We start from the raw sequence: 21830 nt of genomic DNA, 5'->3' as shown, positions 1-21830 counted from the left end.
CACTTGCAGGACTTTGCTGCAGCCCCTGCCAAAAAACTGGAGGAATACTCCTAATTACTAAATTGGCTCAAAGAAAATAATAAAAATAAAGTAATACGCAAAACCAACTTCTGTCCTTGACTTTAGTACAGGGCCCTCAAGCAAAAGGGACTATGACAGAGTTTTGGTTCATTAGATCATATAAAATCCCTCCTTTTATTTATTAAAAGAGCCTTATGTTGACAAGGAAGATGTACAAAATAAAGGTAAAAAGAGGAGGCTGGAGTGATAGGGTGGAAAACGGAGACAGATCACTCCTTGATTCGGTATCTAAATAACAGCAGTTTTTGACCAAGCCAAAACAAGAAGATTTTTGTTTACTTGAGTAAACAAATCTAACCTTTTTTTTCCTCTTTTGAACCTTCATTTTATAGTATTTTACAGTTTGTCTCTTACAAGGTTGAAGATGATGTGCTCACACACAGGTGATTCACCTGCAAGATACTTTATTTCTTACACAGACATGAAAAAAAGCCAGTAGTTGAATGAACAGAGTAAGTAATACAAAATAGTTGATGCATCATCAGCTCGAGGGTTCTGGTTTGGTTCTTTTAATAAGAAAACATGAAAAAAAAATCTGTGCATATCCCACAATGATACAAACCAGCAGCTTCTCTCCTATTTCTGCTTTTTGCCTTCCATAAAAGGGACTGAAACTTAAAACTTGAGTAGTATTTCAACTTTGGAGCATTGTATTAAAGAACAAGTTTCAGAAGCACAAGTCAAAAATTGAAGACTTGAGGCAAACACTGAATTAATAAAACTAATAACAGCATTATCTAGTTGAAGTTCCTTAAATTAACTGTATCTTCTCCTTTTAATTCTTGATGAAAAATGAACCTTTTAAATACACGGTACCCATCTGTTGTACAGGCACAAAGGAAAACACAGTAAGCTATAACCTCAAATTCCTACTGAATCTTTAAAAATTGGTATTATACACTGACACTGTGACCTAGCACCCCACAGTACGTCAGACATGACTAAACCCCCTTTCAGTCACTCTGATGTCATCATCAGAAACAAGATTTTTAGTTTCCTAGGCTGCCTGCAGGGCAGCTCTAACCTCAGCAGCATCTCTGCTGTTCAGGAGCAGAAGGTCCGGCACACAAGGTGCCTTAAATTTTCCTTTTTTTCTGTAAAAAAGTGTATTAAAAAATAAAAGCTAGAGCTATAGTAAACAGCTCCCAAGGAACAGCTTTAGATTCAGTGAGACATATGAATTTGCTGTCAGTTTGGTGACTTAAGGCTGTTCCTGGGCATCCTTACCAAGCAAAACCCTCAGGAGCTTTGCCTGAGCAACATGGGATGCATTCCACACCCAGAGCTGGGCTACCTGCCAACACCCACCCTGGCAATGAAACCTGAGCTCCCTTAAGTCCAAATCCATCTCTGGGAAACAATGAACAAAAAAAATCCCATCCAGTTTTCACTCAGCATTTTTTTCACACACAGAACAATTGCTTTTGTTACCCCTGTGCCATCACCTGCTATTTAAAAGTAAATACAAAAGTTAGTATTTTTTTTCAGTATTCCACACACTTACAAGCAAACAGATTCCAGGGATTTGTGGAACAGTGCCCAAAGCCTCCTGCCTTCTTTAGTTTCTTTTAGTGCCCAGGGATGAGAACTGGGAAAGTGTTTGCATTTAAGAGAGGCTGTTCCAAAATACAAAGGAAACCCATTTTGTATCACTGCCTGCCTCTCTGTCTTGATTAATAAGGCAGCTTGAACAGCTTCAGTCATAAATAGTTAATTGGCATCCTTCAACTCAACAAGCATCTTTAAACTGATGATGCAAAGACCATGGATACAAGGCAAACACTCCTGGCCCTCATCCTGTACAAGCTCCTCAAGGATTACAATTTGGCATAAGCAACATGAATAATCCACCACATTCTATTACTTCCATAGTTCATACCAAATAAAATCCTAGGTGTGCACAGTGTTAGGGAGTAGAATATTACTGCTGCCTGATTACAGAGCTAAGAAAAAGCATAAATGAGTGTGTGCCGCCCTGAGCAGCTGCACTACTCTGTTCCCTGGAGATGGAGCGCACAGAGCACGAGGCACCACTACCTGTCCAGGCACAGCTTTAGTACAGCCGAGCTTGTGTGTCTTACTTGCCAGAGAGTCAGAAAATAAGCAGCATTTTTAAGGTAAATGTAGCTTCCCAGCACTGTGCATCAGCCCCCTCTGTAACTTTGTCCTGTTCCTTGTTAAATGGTTTTTTTCCTTCCCTTCTCCATAAGATCTCTGAATTACTAGTCGTCTTTAGAAGGAGAACCTCATGTCCTTGGAGTAGCCCAGTTTGTCCAGGTTGGGAATGCAGGCATACTGGATCATTGGAGGGGGTCCACACATGAGGATCAGAACATCGTTTTGAGGTGGGGGTAGGTGGTCTCTGATCATCTCTTGGTTCACAAATCCTTGGCTGTATTCCCAACCTGTTAAAAAAAAAAAGAAAGTGGGGAAAGGGGGAAAAAGAGGAAAAGACAGACACAGGTCACTTTAGAAAGGAGAAATCCAGCTGATAAAGTTGTTCCTGGTTGGAAAATGCTCACAGTGATAATCAGTTATACTGGGATATAATATAGTGAGGTCATGGGTTTAACCATCACATTCCCAGTCCTGGATGTCAAAAAGATTCTGACCCAAACCTTTGGGCACAGTAAGACTGACAGTTGTTTCTCCTGGTTTTGGTCTGGTTTCACATATGAGAGTGAAAGTCTGCAGAACAGTCTTCAGGGGGGTCTAAGGTCAGTTCAAAATTCCCACATATCAAAGAAAAGAAACAGTGATCAGAAATTCCAGGAGGACACTAACTGCACCTCAGTGCATCCCCGTGTGAGGAATGATGCTACTGGGTGCATCCCGACATTCATTAGGCAAGCAATCGATCATTAAACTCAGGAATACACAGTGACATGCATGTCTCCTGTGAAACGTGCATAAATACTCAGAAGTCACATGAAGTGGCAGTTTAGCTCTTACTTTCGGGTGCTTTGTCCACCGTGTACCAGCACTTAAAGCGACTGGGATTCTGAGCCTGGATCTCCTCCAGCTCAGAACGCAGCAGGATATCCTTCTCAGTCTGCAGGATGAGGAAAACAATGATCACACACTGCATCTGAGTGCGCAGCCCTCACATGACCACAGAGCAGCAGCTACTCTACGAGTCCTGAGAGATGGAACAGATGATTCAACTCTGTTTTACAGGTTGAAGAGAGCAAACACAAGTTATTTCCAAGCCTATCCTGTGGCAGAGCTAATAAAAAGGGTCATAATAACTTTCCCAGATCCTGACCATGCCATGCCTTCCCTCTAAAAATGAAACAAAGCAGAACTTGGATCCAAACACAGAACCACCACCTAATCAGGGAATCAGAAGAATAAAGCCCTTTTTAGCACTATTACAAAAGCAACTTTAATCAAAAAACTAATCATGAATGCACAGAAATACCTCCCTTTCACCTTTGCCAATTCAAGCATCATCAGCACTGCCATATGGAGACTGCTTGGTTTTTAAAAAGGATGTGGAGCAAATAACCAAAAGGGTATCAAGTTCTGGTTGGAAGAACAAATGTTACCCAGAGTATCAAGTTTGCTCCTCCCTGATGCAACATCATTGAAAGCCAGAAGAAAGCCTTATTTCTGTAGGAACAGCTGCAGTCTGAGCAGGAAGGGAAAGGGTATAGACTAAAAGTGGTGCCATCCTCTGCAGCCTCAGTAATCTGGCACTGAGGTCACTGCTATGTCTGTAACCGGGAGGGTGAGGAGCAATGTGCCAGCAGCTATTCCCACGAAGGTGCCTATTCCTGGAGCACCTACAGCTGCAGGTCCAGAAAAGCTATTACTGGGTCTGACCAAGTCAAAGAGTGACAACCATCACAGCAGGAGCCCATGTACATTGTTTTAAATATGTTAAAATATTTAAAATATTTAAATATTTTTTATAGCTGCCTTCTATTTGTGCAGTTACTGGCGCAAGGACTAGAAAGCCTTGGATTGATGTTTACCCAGCCTGTTGCTCACACACAGGGAACTGGTCCTCCAGCCCTCCCTCCAAGCAGCACTGAGTTTTCTGTTACTAAAGCAGCTCCAGCCCTGTGTTAGTCATCCTGAATTACTCACAGCAAACCCTGGCCCTCCTGCCCTGACACCACTGCACTTCATGCCAACTCATAGGGCTTGGCAGAGACCAGCTGCTCCAGCCAGTAGCAGAGGGCACTGGCAGGGCTCCTCAGGAAAGGGAAAAATCTCAGGTTGTAACTCAGCTATCACAGAATCACAGAATATTAGAATGGCCTGGGTTGGGAAGGACCTTAAAGATCATCTCATTCCAATCCCCCTTCCAAGGGCAGGGACACTTTCCACAAGCCCAGGTTGCTCAGAGCCCCATCCAACCTGGACACTTCCAGGGATGGGGTAGCCACAGCTTCTCTGGGCAACCTGTGCCAGGGCCTCCCCACCCTCCCAGGGAAGAATTTCTTCCTAATATCCACTCTAAGCCTACTCTCTGTCAGTTTGAAGCCATTCCCCCCTTATCCTGTCACTCCAGGCCCTTGGAAATAGTCTCTCCATCTGTCTTGTGTGCTTAGATATGGTACAAATGAAATGAGGACAAACTGAATGTGAGAGGAGAGAGGAATAATAGAGAAGAGCCTAAAGAAGCTAAAAAACACAGGCAGGAAGTGAGGCTCCCCATAAATAATTACATAATCCAGAAACAAATACTTATTAGATGGAGATATTCAAAGCCTCACCTAAGGTGTCCTCAAAGAGGAAGACCCCACATGCAAACCCTGCTACAAAGCTGGGGAGTCAAAGTTGCTGAAGGAGACAAATATCCACCTCTGTCACGTTTCCACTAACAAAGACAGCTCTGAAAGTCTGCCCAAAACGTTAAACAACTTGCCCAAAGGAATGCAGAGTTTTAAAATGCTCATGAACTGGATTAGAAGCAGAGCAATGAGTCACAGGAAAACAAGCATTAGCTGGGAGGAAAGTGGCATTTCTGTAGCAATGCTAAAATCCCAATTGTTTGTAGTGCTTTTATATGGCAAGTTTTCAACATCTCAGTTCACTTCTCCCCTCAGGGTTTGTATTTCTGTACCAGGCTTCCTCAGAAAGGATTTCATTTGCTGAGTGAAGTTCTGCTAGTTAAGTAAAACTTCACAGACATAAAAAAAGGAGAGAATTACCTGATTAGCAAACAGCAGCTGACAAACGGTGGGGTCATCTTTGTCTTTCATGATTGCTTTAATGATCTGCAGCATTGGGGTTATCCCTGGGAGAGAAAGGCATGCCAGTGATGTGAGAGAGTGAAGGAGCAAAAGAAAGGATAAGTGAGAGAAAATGTATCTCCCAGCTCTTAGAAACCAGGGGTGAATCCTTTTAGATACATACCAGTCCCACCTGCAATCATCCCCACATATTTCACTGTCTTAGTAACTGGGTCAGCTTTCTTTTCTGGCCGAATATCAAACTTGCCTGAAGAGAGAAAGAGATGCAAAACATTGAGGAAAGCAGTAAACACCGCCTGTTATCCCTTTCCAATCCCTAATTGCCTTTGTTTCAGCCCTGTCACCTTTCCCTCCCATCAAACAGCAAAGGTGAAGATGTCACGAATCAAAACAAATCCTGCAAGATGATGAGAGGTTCTAAGACATGTGACAGTAACACTGACATGGGTTATTACTTACTCCTGACATCAAGACATCACTACCTGTACTTCTGTTTGCTCATATCCCATACCCCCAGTGATATTCGGAAGCCCAGATTCTGGAAAAAGTTCTACAGAAAGAAATTAATCTGCTCAGAGAGTTTATTTACCCTGTGCAGATTATTTTAAGGGGCAACCTGAAATATGCAGGGTGTATATTTTTTATATTTTGTGTATTTTTTTCTACATTTTTCTCTTTTTGAGCTGATTTGGCAGTTTCAGCCAGATCTGACAGAGAGCTTGAAACTCCCTAGAATGTTGTATTTGTTGTATTCATACCCCTCTTCATCCAGGATAGCATGAATACTACATACAAAGCTCTGGAAAATCATGTGTTGGGAGTTCTGCTGCTCACAAAACTGCCAGAAGGTTTTTGTGACACACTGAGGGCTGCACTGTGCCAAAGTGAGTTATTTTATATTGACACAAAAGTCCTCCCTGCTCCTAAAGTTCATTTGCTCTTGGGAAATTAGCACTGGGCAGTGCAAATGCCAAGTGTTTTTATCAGTGTATAAACTATGGCCATGACAACAGGGAGAAAATTCCCTTGTTTGAGAACAATATCAATAACAAGCACTTCTATAGTAATAAGTCATTTTTCCTGTATTATTTACTCTGAATAAGTTATATCTTTCAAACCAGCCTTGCCTTTTCCTTTGTAGACAAGTAGGCCACTTGGTCCTCTGAAGTCAATGGTGTCCCCTATTTTCAGGCTGTCCAAGTACTGAGACATCTTCCCCCCATCAGGAAACTTTGGGTGGACACCTCTGAAGTAGATCTGTTAAAAACAACAATTAAGGAATTGATCTCACAGCTCAAAGATGAGCATCTGCCCTTCAAATATTTAGGTTTATAGGAATAATAATATATTTAGGTAATATTTATACACATAGTCCTCATGCAAAGAACATAATTACTCCGTAAAGAAATATCAGTGCAGATCTGACTGACAAAAAGAAGATTAAAATGCCACTCTTGCCCCAGTTTTTGGACACAGACTGGCAATTTCTCCATTGTATTTCTGTAACACAAAAAGTTTCAATAAGAATCAGCATGACTTACACCCAAGTTCAAAAGGGGTAGAAAAAATAAAGAAAAAAGCCCACACCAGGAATTTCAAAAAGTAAAATTCTGAGAGTGAGTCCAGTGCAGATATTAATATTTTAAATTCCTGTCAGCTTTAAATGACAGGTAGCCTAGCTAGGTAATCTAGCTACCAGGAGACAAAACAAAAGGACATTATCCTAAGACTTAAAATCACATTCTTACCAATTAAATCAGTCATTCACACTGCTTGGATCAGTAACAATCATGATCACTGTTCTCAGTGATCATAATGACCATATTACATCAGCTTCAGAAGCAGCTGACCATCCAGGCAAGGTTATTGTCTTATTTCAGAAGGATTAAAAAGTGTATGAACATCTGCAGGTCTCCCCAGATTGTGGAAAACTGCAGTATGGGAGTACAGGAAATGATGCAGCATCTCGGGAAACACTAAAGAGGTGTCTGCAAAATGCCTGGTGGGTTGTAGGTAACAGAGCATGACATTCTCACCTTGACAACAAGATCCACAAAGCCCTTGTCATCATCACTGGAGACTGGAGTGTAAGGTCTGACAACCAGAGCTCCATCGATCCGTGCAGACAGGTAGATGTGCTGCCCTGCATGCAGGGAAATGAAAAAAGCCATTTTCTTTCAAAAGATTTTTATTCTATGGATGTTCACTGTACACGGACTTCAAATGCAGCCTCAAAGTTTTCCTAACTACCTTATTTTGGGGCATCACTTCTTCCTCTCTCACTTTCCTGACTCTGTAACACCTTGCCAGTGTTGTTAACCATGCACAGATTTTTACCTGCAAGGGCAGACAACTCTGCTGCTAATTTTATGTGTCAGTCACATCTCTTCTGACACCTTCATGTACTTACATTTATCACAGCCCTAAATGTACATGAGATCTTGCAAAAGATGTGATTTGCCTCTCCTGTACAGACAAATAAAAAGGCCACAGGAGGGGAAACCTGTCCAGTGCTGTTCACACCTCTTTATTAATCTGTTAGTTACACTGAGTTTATAAGTGTTCTTATTTTGACCACAGATCCCCCACATCTTCCAGGAGGTCTCTTTGCTAAGGCTGCCCAGACACAAAGCCCTTTTCTAACCCTGCAACTCCTCCAGTTTAACCTGTGAATGCAGTGATCACATTTCCACCTGTCACACATTCTCTGAACTCTCTACAATAGTTTCTTTTCTCAATGTCAACATTTTTTTCTGAAAAAAAAATATAAATTAACATCTAAGAAAGGTATTCTTATAAAATTCCAACATTCTGAAGAGATCCAAGTGAAGAATAACTGAGGGGAAGGCAGGGAGGGATTTGTTTTTTGTTATTTTATCACAGCTAGGTCAACAGAACAAACTATCTCCCCTGCCTGTTATGGGAACACAAAGAGGGGATTTTACCACGAGCTGCTCTGTGAAATATCATAATAACCATATTCCATCAGCTTCAGAAGCAGCTGACCATTGAGGCAAGGTTAATTCCTTATTTTAGGAGGATCACAAAGTGCAGGCAAAGCAGTGGGTGGATGAAGATGTGCTACCTGGTGACCTGGGAAATGAGCAACCACAACTCACCTGAAGCTGTACACACACAGCGTAAGGGTGGTTCCTATAACCCCCTCAGCAAAGCCTCCACACATCTGGCAGCACAGGGAAGACCTGTTCCTCCTCCAGGGAAGGAGTGGCCCCACTACCCCCTCCTCCCGGAACAGAGCTGTGGTGACCACTGCAGACTGTCAGCCTGGACTGCTCTTGGGGCATATCCCACAAGAATTGGTACAAACTCAGAAAAGGGGCTCCTCCCAGAGAGAAAACATGCCTTAGGCTCTTACTGGTTAGAGCTTTTCCCTGCCCTGATAGGACATTGGCAGCCTACTCGTGGGGCCACACGCACACAATCCCCTCTCCCTCGGGATGAATTTTCCAGTGTGTTTTCCTACAGCGCTCCAGCTGGTGGGAACTAGTGCTGGTGCTGGACTAACCATGCAGAGCACACACACTGGTACCTGTCCCACAGCTGCAGCTCTGCTGCTCCTTCCTGCTTTTCCACCCTCACCGGCTTCCAGCTCTCTCTGCTTCCCAAATCTCACCCAGCAAACCACTCCTCAGTGTTCCTTATGGGCAAGGGAGGGAAAAAGGCTCCTGGCTTCTTAAAGGGATCAAGAGATTAATAACACCCTAGACAAGAGGGAACTTCACCCCGTGGGCTGGAATGCTGGAAAGGTGCTGATGACAACCACAAAGCACCTGAGCTTTTCAACCTGATCATTTCAACAGCTTGTTAAAGCAGAATTCACTATTAAACACAAGCCACAATTAAATGTTTTTTATACAAGCAGTAGCTTGTATACAATGGCACTAAGATATTATGGAAGGTAAGGCCTATGGAAGCAGCTGCCACACAGGGACTGAGAAATTCCATGAGACTGGCTGCAAATTCAGAAGTGAGGAGGAGATCATCTGGTGAACCACGTGTGTTAGAGGAGAAGTAGCTCAGAGTGGTGCCCCAGGGGATGGAAAGGGATCAAGCACCACAGGAAAATTTCCATCTGAGACTGGAAAAATACAAGTAAAGACCAGTGTTTGTTTGTGTTCCCTTCAGGGAAGCAAGCTGGATGTACGCTCCCTGTAAGCACACCAGATTGCAGACCCTGCAGATTACACACAGTGTGAGGATAATCTTGCAAAGCTCCAAATACCAGCTCAAGCCACAGGGATGGTATTGAAAATTCAACAGCTCAAAACATAGGGAAAAAAAAATCCCCATAAAATCTACGGTAGGATAATTAACAACACTTGGATTCTTTCTAAGGAACGTACCTAAAGGGAGACCCAGGACATGCTCCATGGAAGGGAGAGCAAATCGGAATCTTCTTGTATCATGACTAACTTCCTGAAAGGGGAAAATGAAAAGAACAAAAAGCTGTGTTGTTGGGATTTAAAGTCTGTGATTTCACTTGTAAAATCAACACACTGGTTTGTGTTGGCCTTCTGCAGGATTAAGTATCTGGGGGAGAGCAGCACCCCAACTGAAATTTTTGCACAAATATGAACTCTGAGGTCAACTTTTCCTTCAACTCCCTGAAAACTTCTCTCAAAATATTTGAGAAGTAATACAGAATTAAAAATAGAAATAAGTACTGTTCTGCTGTATATTTAAAATATGAATACCAAAAGTTAATGACCCTCATACGCAGATTAAGAATAAATAACTTTCTCTAAATATTATGAACATTTACACTGCCTTCTGTGAGAAGGCCACAAGATAAAATTTAATTAGTTGTTCAATTCTCATTTAAAGTTTAAATATGCAGTAGTTCAAGGCCAAAATATTTTGATTTTGATCTCTCAAAATCAGATGAAGTAACTATTTCAATGCAGAAGATGATTTCAGAAGAAACCAGTGGCTGTCAAGATTAGGAAGTAGCAACCTTGCTCCTTTTGCTATGGTAAGAGCCTTAAAAATATTTTCCCTGTAAAAACTGAACTAACCTGTAAATAAAATTGAAAAGAGCACTATATTTAGATATAAACTCTATTATAAAATTATGACAATATATGCAGTCCAGCTGGGATAATTACTCTAATCTTTTACCAGGAAAGTCATACCTTGAACAAAATTTTGGCAATAAGTAAATAAAATGTTATTTCTTATGCTATGTAAGTTTTATATTTTAAAAATCAGGTCCTATTCATGGGAATGGAAAACACAGCAAAGAAAGACAGAAGGACACAACACACAGCTTAATGCCTCATCCAGTGACTTCCTTTTTTAAAAGCCCTATGGGACTAGAGGAAATTTCATGAACATTCCATAAAATATTGTAATCCTTATTTGTTTATTTATTTGTTTCTAAAATAACCAATGGAGACAGATTCCTTCCTCATCACAGTTTACCTTATCTTCCCTTACTCTGCTCACACTGATGAAATTTTCTTCACAACTCATTTTAAGGTAAATCCTGAAGGAAAATGGAAGTAATTGGCAGTCAAAAAAGGGCTTCTCTGTACTTACGTCTACTCAGGAGCAGTAACTTCCATTAGAAATTCCTCTAGAAAGACAACTTCTATGGCGTTAACACTGCTGCTTTCACACTGACTTCTGCTGTTCCTGAGTGGAAATTTCAGCACCAGCTTCACCACTTCAAAGCTGGATTTTGCCAATAGTCCTGTATTTTTATTATGCTGTCTTTACCCTCATACAGAAAGCAGCAAGTTCTGAATTCCCATTTAATCATCTCATCAGTTAAAGTCGAAATGGTTCAGCTGAAGGTGACTGAACACAAGTATTTTGGTGCATCACAAGAGGCAACTGTGAGAAATACCAAGAGTCTCCAGACATTCCTAATACCGAGATCAGCAAGGTTGTGCCTCTGCTCTCTCACACAGGCAAGACACTGAGCCAGCCATTCTGCAAGCTGGGAGTCAAGGCTGCGTTACAGACAGCCTTGAATCGGGATGCAGGAGCCATTTCCAGCATGGGATCACTTTGGCTGCATTCCCCAATGCCATCCCTTGGCATTGCCCTGAACTCCTGTAAGCCCTTGGCCAGGCACTCCTGTCTAAAGTTGCAAATGCAAAGCTGGAGGGCAGTTTTTGCAGGCTGGTGCATTGCTGAAGCCACTGAAAGGCAACCAATGAATGATGCTCACCATTATAAAACCAACCAACCAGACTGAAGTTGTTGGGTTTTTAAGGCATAAACTAAATTAGCGCACCTAACTATATTATGACATATTTTTCTTGTGTTAAACACTAGGAAGCAGCCTTGGGACCCCTATTTCTCCATTCAAAAGATGGGAGGTATGGAATACTCAATTTGGGCACATTCATAGGATCACAGAATGGTTTGGGTTGGAAGGGACCTTAAAGATCATCCAGGTTCAACCCAGGAACACCTTCCACTAGCCCAGGTTGCTCAGAGCCAACTTGGCCTTCAGCACTTTCAGGGATGTGTTGAAGCCACAGCTTCTCTAGGCAACCTGTGCCAGGGCCTCACCACCCTCCCAGGGAAGAATTTCTTCCCAATATCCAATCTAAACCTACTCTCTGTCAGCTGAAGCCATTCCCCCTTGTCCTGTCACTCCAGACCCTTGGAAATAGTCTCTCTCCATCTTCCTTGTGGGCTCCCTTCAGGTACCAGAAGGCCACAATTAGGTCACCCCAAAGCCTTCTCTTTCACAGGCTGAACAATCCCAACTTTCTCAGCCTTTCCTCACAGCAGAGCTGCTCCATCCCTCTGATCATCCTGGTGTCCCTCCTATGGACTTGCTCCAACAGGTCAGTGTCCTTTGACCTGGTTATATATGAGCTCTTCCTCCACCCTAATATCAATGAAAAGCATACAAAAATAACAACAGAGTGTGAAAAAAAAAGTAATCAGTATTTAGCAAAAAAACTGTGAATTCTCTTCTGTTCCAAACTAGTCCAGCAGAAACATGCAAGTAGTTGGACTGTCAGAAGCCTGTGCAGTGCCTCAGCTTCCCTCCCCTCCTGCAGGTCAAGCTGTACTTGCAGCCATGTGTTCCCATCTCACAAGAAAGTAGAGAGTATATAATAATAGAGTGGCTGCAGTACACATGGGAAATAAATTCCATAAGTACACATGGGATATAAACTCAGCAATGTAGCCCAGCCCAAGCCACAGGGAAGCTTTCAGTTCCCACGAAACCAGGATTTGGAATGGCAATGACTGTTTTCCTTGACAGGCAGAACAAGTGAAAGTCAATCTATCAGTGCACTGCTTACACCTCAAAAGCTCTGTTCCAGTCCAAAGTTCTTTTTATCAAAAGTCTTCTGATAAATTTCTGACTAGTTCATTGACTTAAAAAGTCAACACTAAAAAGATCCTCAAGTATGACTTTACACCTGAAAACCCAGGATTTCTATCCTCAGGTTTATCCAAGGGGAACCTGGACTGTTCACCTTTGGTGGCTTTGGTCCCCTTCCCACAAGCTGAGTTACCAACTTCTGATGGCAAGATCCATCCCTGAAAGGGTCATGACTTTCCTCTGAAATCCTGGTTGAGCAGAGATTTCATTCTGTACTAGAAGGTACTTTTAACAAAGAGAAGCTGAGACAGCTCAGGTGCTGTCAAGGACTGTATGATTTAAACACCTTTCAATGATGTAAACACTTTTCTTCCTGTAACACATTAAAATACAACAATCTAGTACCAAGAATCAGTATCAATATAGTTGTGTTCACCCTGCTGTGACATTACCCAAAATTTCAGAAGCTCTGAGCATTTCACAGTGTCCATGGAGAGGTCATGCTCAGCACTCCACATGCACTTACCTCCTTATCAATCAGCCTCAATGCGTACTTCACTTCAGGATCCTTCAGAGTGATGGCAGGATGGGGATTCCTGAAAATCCTCATGATGGTGGTGTAGATGAGCCATATTGGGTATGTCACAACCTGACGCAACTGCAGCAACACAGAAAGAGTGTTAGACTTGGGCACAATGAGAGCAAGTCATTTCAGTGAGAAGGTCTGTGGTAGCATGACAGGACAATCCAGCCACCAAAAAAAAAATAAAGTGTTTCTTTGTACTAATATGAGCATGAAGAGGAAGTATTATTAAAAAATACCAAACAACAACAGACAAATACCAGCAAGTGCAACACAGAAATTTGCTTTATGAATACCTGGTGTTCAGTGCTGAGGCACTTGCAGCTGACCAGGATTCCCAGCTACTCCTCCCCTAAATGTCCCAGATGCTCACCCCCTGCATCCTATGTCCCCCAGCCTCCCACTGGCACGTGCAGATTAGGCTGGAAGGGACCACAGTGGGTCATCTGGTCCCTGCTCCAGCAGGGTCATCCCAGAGCACATGGCACAGGATTGTGTCCAAACAGCTCTGGAATATCCCCAGTGAGGGAGACTCCACACGTTCTCTGGGCAATCTGTTCAGTGCTTGGTCACTGCACAGCAAAGAAGTTCTTCCTCATGTACAAGTGGAACTTCCTGCCCGAGGCCTCCCATTGCTGAGCACCCCTGAGCAGAGCCTGGTCTATCCTCTGCCCCCTCCCTGCAGACATGGATGAGGTCCCCTCTCAGTGTTTCTTCTTGATGCTGAACAGCCTCAGCTCCCTCAGCCTTTCCTGGTCAGGGAGATGCTCCAGTCCCTGAATCATCTCCACAGCCTCTGCTGCCCACTAGGCAATGGGTCCCCCTGAAAGCTTTGGCCAGGGCCAGGGCTCCTGTCTCTGAGCGAGTTATTTGGGCTCCCTGGCCTCCCAGTGTCTCTGTGCTCCTCCACCCACAGAGAACAACTAATTATAAAAATTCTCTCAGACTCTGTAATTTGTTATTCAGTGCTTTAACAGAGGAGAGGTGGAAAGCATGACTACAGCAAAAACCAAAAAGTGAGCTCACAGTCCTGCCTGGTTAGCTTTCACTTTCATTTCGTTTTAAAGGGACCTGACCGGTATTCCTGCAAGTGTGACAGTGGTCAGGAGACTATTTAAAAAAAACCAAACAAACAAAAAACAAACCCAAACCGCTCCTACATTATTATTACTAGAACTGTGTAAGGGACAGCATAATTTCCCCCTTCTTAAGATGCTGCTGTAGGGGTTTAAAATGCATTGACACAGTGTACAGCTTCAGGACACACCATGCCATACCCACACACTGCATTTTTCACTTTTATTTGGAACAAACTGAAATAGCTCCACACATCTTGTTTGTGAAGAAGCTGAAGTTTATAGGAACGTTTTCCTTAACTCCCACAGATCCACTGGACTACTGCAGCTCCGGGAAGAACTTTTGTTACTGACACAAAAAAGGGGAAGTGAGGAGAGCTAAGAAAGCAACAGAGCAGCAAATAAACTCCCTAATGAGATTCAGCAGGTGAATGAGACCTGGTGGCAACAGCAATCTGACTCTGAGGCAGATAGTGTTTCAAATGAAATATTCATGTGTCAAAATAGTTTCATTTACAAATGTGCCTGTATAAAATGGACCAAAAAACTTGCAAACAATGCTGCTCTTGTCTGGCAAAAATGCAGTTGAAAATGGGAATTCAAAACCTCAGGCTCAGTCCCAACTCCAACATTAATGTCAGTATCACGACTGGGAAGGCAAGAGGAGGGTGGAGTTCAAACTGTCATCTCTGCAAGTCACTTTCTCCATCTGTGTGCAGAGGTAAATGTTTTCTCCCACCCTTGCAAATAATTTTCAGGTCATCAGTTGTCAAGCAAAAACTCCCACAGCTGTTCAATAAATGAGATTAACACACTGTCCCCAAATGTGCATCACCATCACTTTGTGAAGCAGTGAGTGTACTGGAACAGAATGCAGTTTGATTTTCACAAACAATCTGAACACAGCGTTTGCCTCGTGGAAGGCAATTTGTTATTCATGGTCAATTAGTGCAAAAGCATCGTGGCATCTGGCCTAGAAAGAAACAGCACACCCATCAATCCAGATAATTTCAGTTCCTTACTCAGACACTATCAGCAGGTGGGCAGAGAAAAAAGGGGAAGAACTGAAGGCTGAATGAGTATAAAAAGTTATGCCTGCTAAGAAAAACATTCTCTGGGTTAAAAGTGATCAATAAACTCTCAGCATGGGGCAGACCAAGGTGTTAATGAAGATAACTGCACTGCATCCATGGAAGCTGCATCAGGTCTCCAGCAGCTGACTAGCTTGACCAAAAGGCTTGGAAATCACTAAATGACGACCTGGTGACTCATTATTTCCAGCTGCACAAATCTCTGCTAACAGAGAACACAGAATTAGTAACTGAGCAGGAATTTTTATTCATGGAAACAGACCTCAGTGTGATAACAAAGAGAAAAGCCATAGCATGGAGACTGCCAGCTGCTGGGCCGTGGTGAGCAGGCCACAGCTAAACACAGCTTCAGGCTGGACACTCCATCACCGACCTGCCCTACAAACACACAAATCAAACCCTGCTTTGGCATGAAAACCCTGTTACCCTCAGCTCCAATGCCCCTCCCCACACTTCCTCATTCAAACCCTGTTTCTGAAGTGATCTTAGCTAGACAATCTTCTCATCTGTTTTAGAAAATGGTAAGAGGATAAAGGGATTTCTTCACTTTTGCAGCTTCAGCATGTGCCTCATCTCCTCCCTTCAATGCATCTAACAAGAAGCCGTGCCCAAATGAGCATGTTGCATCCAGCTCCGTCCTGCCCCTCTCACAAATCCAGAAGCGTTTGAGCAGGTACATAAGACAAAAGAAACAGGGATGAAGGTCTGGGGAAAGAGGGGAATGATGCATGGGAGAGATGACAGTGCTGCAGACCCCACCACTCAGTAGGAATGATCATGGAATCACAGAATGGGGCTGGGTTAGAAGGGACATTAAAGCTCATCCAGTTCCAACCCCCTGCCATGGGCAGGGACACCTTCCACTAGCCCAGGTTGCTCCGAGCCCCGTCCAATCTGGCCTTGAAAACTTCCACGGATGGGGCAGCCACAACCTCGGGCAATCTGTTCCAGTGCCTCACCACCCTCACAGTGAAGAATGTCTTCCTAATATCCGATATAAATCTCCTCTCTTTCAGCTGATTCCGACGGAGGGAAAACCGCACCCCCGCAGCTGCCCGGCCGGAGGGTTCAGGGCCGCTGAACAACAGCACACACTTAGTTATTCGTGGAGCTGAGGGCGGACAAACGCCACCGCCGCCGGCACCACCACCACGGCGGGGGCCGGAGCCGCGGGAGGCAGCGGGGACACGCTGGGGCACCGCCAGGCCTTGGGTGTCCCCGCGGGAGGAGCAGGGGGTGGGCAGGGGGGACCGTACCGCACCGTGGGGCGCAGGGACCGCTATGCTCCGCTGCCATGCCATGCCATGCCATGCCATGCCATGCCATCCCGCTCCCGGTCGCAGCCGCTCCCCAGCACTCACCACGCTAAGCTGCGCCCCCATCGCTGCCCCGACAGACCCGAGGACACCGCCCCGGCCCACTCCGCCCCGTGACGTCACGGCGGTATGCACCTCCCGCCCCGCCCCGTGACGTCACACTACCGAGCTCAGCTCCCGCCCCGTGACGTCACGCCGGGCGGGAGCTGGCCGTGGCCGAGGGCAGGGATGTTCCCGCTGGCACTGAGAGGCTGCCAGTGTTGTGTTGTCACAGCCCTTTTGCCCTCTGTTAACTGCCTAAATAACCCCAGAGTGGGGTCACGGTCCGGTTAGTGACAGACGGCTCTTAGAATCATAGAATCAGTCGGGTTGGAAAAGACCTCCGAGATCGTCAAGTCCAACCCTTGATCCAACTCCGCCGTGGCTGCCAGATCCTGGCACTGATGCCACATGCAGTCTCATTTTAAAAACCTCCAGGGATGTTGACTCCACCACCTCCCTGGGCAGCCCATTCCAATGTCTGATCACTCTCTGTAAAAAATTTCTTCCTAATATCCAACCTAAACCTCCCCTGGCACAGCTTAAGACCCTGTCCTCTTGTCCTAATTCTTCCTGAATTAAGGCACCAAGGAGACCGTGTGCTGAAGTCCATAGGACGGGTTTTATTTAACTAGTTACCACCCAGGGGTCCAGCAGTGTCCCAGTAGTCCTTCCTCACCCTGGGCTTCTCAGTGGTGGTTCCTGGGATCGTTTGAAACTTCATCGTTCATACGTGTTAGCAAAGGAGTTATACATCAAACAAAGGAATTATTGCTCCTTGGCTACAAGTGGCATAGTTCTCTTATTAATTAGTATTCTATCTTCTGTTGGTTAAATGATTCCCTCACTTCTTGTGCTAATTAGTCCACATGCTCCATCTTCTTTTGGGTTGGTGGGTTTCTTGGGTCGATGGTCTATGAGTCGGTGGTTGTGATTTCCCCCTCCTGGAATTACCTTTTGCCCAGTCAGAGCTGATTTCAGCACAGTTTCTGACTTGGTTTTAGCAGTTTCTTCCTTATCTGGGGAGTTCTGCCACAGATGTCCTTGTGGCCCATAAATTCTGCATTCTCTGTGTCCACTATCAGTAGCACATCCTTCTCCCCAACCTTGTTAACCTCCCCCTAGCTCTGAGACCACTGAAGCAGGTCAAGCCCTTAACTTTAGCAAGGCAATTCTACAGACAAGTGATTTATCTTTCTAAGACCCAGACAACAGTGCCAGCCTTATACAGTCCAAGTTCTGAGTATCCAACCTGGCCTTCAACGCTTCCAGGGATGGGGCAGCCACAGCTTCTCTGGGCAACCTGTGCTAGGGCCTCCCCACCCTCCCAGGGAAGAATTTCTCCCTAATATCCCATCTAAACCTACTGTCAGTTTGAAGCCATTCCCCCTTGTCCTGTCACTCCAGGTCCCTGGAAAAAGTCTCTCTCCATCTTCCTTGTGGGCTCCCTTCAGGTCCTGGAAGGCCACAACAGGTCACCCTGAAGCCTTCTCTTCTCCAGGCTGAACAATCCCAATTCTCTCAGCCTTAACAATTCATTAATGGCAATGTTTATCCAAAAAGCACCAGGACTGAGCTGTGCAACAAGATAGGATGTTTCAGCCGGGCTGCCTAAAAGTTTGGTTTACATCAGTGTGTACAAATTACTGACTAATAAGCAAATGCATCTTTGTGTCTGTGCTAAATGTGAAACATTTCGAAGCTCTTTAACTAATATGGCTTCACCTGCAGTGAACAGACCTCAATGATTCCTAAACACAGATTCTCCTTACAAAATCCTGGATCTTGGCAAAGGTCAGCTGCTTGAGGTGGCAGCTTTGTCAGGCAGATCTTCCACAGGTTTATTGCCCCATTCCTTTGGAAATGCTGTCACATGGGAGTGAGACAGCACCGAATACTCTCCTCATTCCCCTGTGACAGAAAAAGAGGAACAGAGAGCAGGGTCAGCCTGGCCTCAACTGTTGCACAAAAAAAATCCTGTGCACTGAGTTTCTGCAGAGAAACCCAACCCACATATTTTCCAAGGCTGCTTTCTGGACACTCAGGTTTTCTTACTGAATTAGACCTGGAACAACCCAAATTCTCTGATGAATTTGCCCTTGATCAGTCCTTCACTTCTGTTGGTGAACACACTCCTTTTAGTTTGGGATGCCTTCATTTTTCTTAGCTCAGTGTCTAAATCACGTGATGGAAGTTTTAAACAAAATTTAAGTACACATTTGGTTTTGAGATTGCTAGTGATGCTGCTGACCCAACCTGCAATTTTATCAAAGATTAACTTAAACACTGACTCCAGTGATGACACTGTTTGTAAATGAAAATTCCCTGGGCTTCCATCTGGGCTCTTTCTACCAGTGTGAGTAAAGAAGTCGCAATTTTCTTACAGACAGAATATGCCCACTGGCTTTTGTATTTTAACTGAAAACCCAGAAGAAGACTTCCTGCATTCAGTTGATAAACTGGGGCAGTTGATAAATGCAGGACATTGGATTTTTTGTGTTTACCCAGAACTGCAATAAATACTAGTAAAAAATGGTAAGGAAAATTTCTGTTCAAATTAAGGATACTGAAGTTTGAGATATCAGTGTCATAAGGAAGCTTCACTTTAATGTGTTTTAAGTCTTGTTTCCTATGCGATTCTATGTGTCAGGTGTCTTCATTACCAGGGGCTTTATTTTGCTCTAATATGATTCTTTGAAGGGGTACATGGACCAGAGGTGCAGAACCACTTCTATAACTGGTAGCCTAGTGCCAAGCCATTTTGACTTCTGTGTATACATACATATGTATATATATATATACAGTTTAGGCCTAAAGCTATGTTTTTTAGGAGTTAATTATTATGAAGAAGAAAATGCTAAAATTACCAATCAAACAAAAAGAAGCTTTAAACCATCTGAAGGTTCATTTAATCACATAATGAATGCAAGTTTCCCAGGACAGGTGTTGGAATGGGTACCTGCATTTACCAGCACCTGCCACCACTTGCTTCCAGTGGTGCATGCAAAGTGCTGCCTTTCTAAAGCATGTCTTTGTTATAATGCCTCCTATATTCACAAGAACAGAGGAGAATAAAGAAGCATATGTTGGGTTTTTTCCTTCTCTATTGATCTCAGATTTATTATCATCTTCCCTTCTATTGTCAAATAATAACTGTATGTGGAACAGCAAGACTGGAATGTCCTGTCCATCTCAGGGTTTTCAGACTTGCAGTGCTTATTTCCGGGCCCCAAAATTCATGCAGAAATCTAAAATCTGCTCAGCAAATAATCCAGATGCAATGCTGTGACTCATGGCTGAAGTTCCTGCATGGATCTCAGGATTGCATCTGGAAATCCAGGTGTGAGAGGAGGCGGTGGCCATGCATCTCCCTGCTGTCACCTCCAGTATTCCCGGCCAGAGGAGGCAAGGAAAAACAGGAGCCAGGTGCAGGTGGTTTTGACTTCCTGGTCTGAGTGTTCCTGTGCTGAGAGAAGCGTGAGTTGTGCTGCTGTCCTTACACTCCACGGCCTCTTGTGGGGTTTGGCACCTCCTGCGTGTCCCTTCCCTTTTGTGCTGCCTGTCAGTGTGAGTGACAGTCCTTGGGGTATAAAAGGGAGACAACTCCGTGCCTTGGACTACTAGGAGGATTTCTGAGGTTGTCTTATCTCTGCTCAGAGTATTTGCTGAGAGAAACTTATACTAATTCTTCTCTGACACGAAGGGTGAAGGGGGTGGGATACATTTGTCTGGGAGAACATTATGTGACATGCAGCACAGCAATAGCCCTGCTTCCTCTTTTTATTCTGTTTTCTAACTTCAGTGTAAAAAATCGGTGAGACTTCTGAGCCATAAGCTGGTTTAGCTTAAAATAAAGGTGATGCTAAGATCAGATTTTGCTTAAAAATAGCTATAATGTAATGTAGAGATAATGTAGAGTTGCTTCTTCAAACATCACCTGCCTGCCCAGGACCTTGACAGACTGAGTAACTGCTGAGTAACTGCCCCCTCTTATGTTTGTTCCTTCACAATGCCTTTTCCTTTCCACCTACAAAACCTTCCTCACTTAAACTTTGGTATTTCAAATAACAGCTTTAAATGAAAAAAAAAAAAAAAACAACTCACTGGACTCAAATAAATAAAAGACATACACAGTAGCATAAGGGGAAAATGGAGATAGTGGCTTCTATCCTCTATTAACCATATAAGCTGATGCATGCATTTCACAACATTGAACCCATTTTATAAAGTGATTGGAAACTTCTTGTGGATGTTCTGGTGTTCCAAATGCTCTTGTTCTCTGTGTAAAGATTAAAGGCTGTTTAAAATTGGATGTTGTTCAAAGGATCTCTGAAGGTAAATTTACTTTGGAGAAGATGTTTGATCACACCTTCTTTGCAGAGCTGTGTGACCCATTTGCAACACATGTTTTTCTTGCTTTGACACTGTTGACTTGCTCACATTATTTGCCATTGACCTTTAATTCTCTTCATGTCCTGAATAATTTCTGATTTATAGCAATAAAGTCTTCTTTGTTTTGGGTAGAACGAAGGTTTCATACAAGAAAATCACTCAGAAAAATCAGGCACACCATGAATGTTTCACTTGAAAGCCATAATAATATGAGAATGATATATTCTTTTGCTCTAGCCATACAGCTGGTGCATCAAGTTACTATTGCAAAGAGCCTCCCCCAAAAGTTGTCTCAGCTCTTAGAAGTGCAGACTAAGTGTTCTTGTTATTGGGGTGGTGCTTTGCTCATGAAAGCACAGCCCAGCAAGGCTCCAACTGGACAAAATCCAATTGGCCTCACTTCTTGCACAGAACTAATTTATTCTATGTGAAAGCACAAATCTAACAACTGAGAGATTTCACCATAGGGAGGGAGTTGAGAATTGATGATAAGAATCTCTGGGTTGAGTCGTATGTACAGCTGTATTGAAATCCAGAGAGTAAATGTGCAATACTCTTTTCCAGAACAACCTTACCTAAAAGCTGGTGTGTCATGGATTTGCATGAAGGTGTTGAGCATCTTCTCATTGAAGTTGTCTCACCTAATATGTGTAAGCAAAGTTTATGGCCCTTTTTGAAAGAAATACTATCCAGAAAGAGTTTTTACAAGATGACTGTGTAAGCTGCTAAACAA

General features: G+C 43.6%; 1 protein-coding gene across 2 annotated transcripts; it reads right to left on the bottom strand.

The window, feature by feature from the left end:
• Nucleotides 1-161: 161 nt before the first annotated feature.
• LOC116787779 (NADH-cytochrome b5 reductase 3) lies at nucleotides 162-16813 on the bottom strand. Of its 2 annotated transcripts, none has more exons than XM_032689680.1 (9): nucleotides 16712-16813; nucleotides 13127-13258; nucleotides 9650-9722; nucleotides 7322-7428; nucleotides 6413-6542; nucleotides 5449-5532; nucleotides 5244-5329; nucleotides 3034-3133; nucleotides 162-2486 (listed from the first exon to the last, which is right to left on the bottom strand). In XM_032689680.1, exons 1-9 carry the CDS (start codon nucleotides 16730-16732, stop codon nucleotides 2314-2316), a joined length of 906 nt encoding a protein of 301 aa, XP_032545571.1. In that variant the 5' UTR covers nucleotides 16733-16813; the 3' UTR covers nucleotides 162-2313. The 2 variants fall into 2 exon arrangements, with proteins under 2 accessions (XP_032545571.1, XP_032545570.1); XM_032689679.1 differs by lacking the exon at nucleotides 16712-16813 and adding an exon at nucleotides 16607-16625.
• Between the last annotated feature and the right edge of the window lie 5017 nt (nucleotides 16814-21830).

The sequence above is a fragment of the Chiroxiphia lanceolata genome, chromosome 5, assembly GCF_009829145.1.
Source record: "Chiroxiphia lanceolata isolate bChiLan1 chromosome 5, bChiLan1.pri, whole genome shotgun sequence".
Taxonomy (NCBI): Eukaryota; Metazoa; Chordata; class Aves; order Passeriformes; family Pipridae; genus Chiroxiphia; species Chiroxiphia lanceolata.
The sequence above is the reverse complement of the archived record's forward strand: the minus strand, read 5'-3'. Positions and strand labels throughout refer to the sequence as shown.

Coding starts and splice junctions, on each gene's coding strand:
- LOC116787779 (XM_032689680.1), bottom strand. CDS start 16,732: ATGGGGGCGCAGCTTAGCGTG. Junction 7,429..9,649: donor TGTCCTGGGTCTCCCTTTAG/GTACGTTCCTTA, acceptor CCCTGCATGCAG/GGCAGCACATCTACCTGTCT. Junction 3,134..5,243: donor AGCTGCTGTTTGCTAATCAG/GTAATTCTCTCC, acceptor CTCATCCTGCAG/ACTGAGAAGGATATCCTGCT.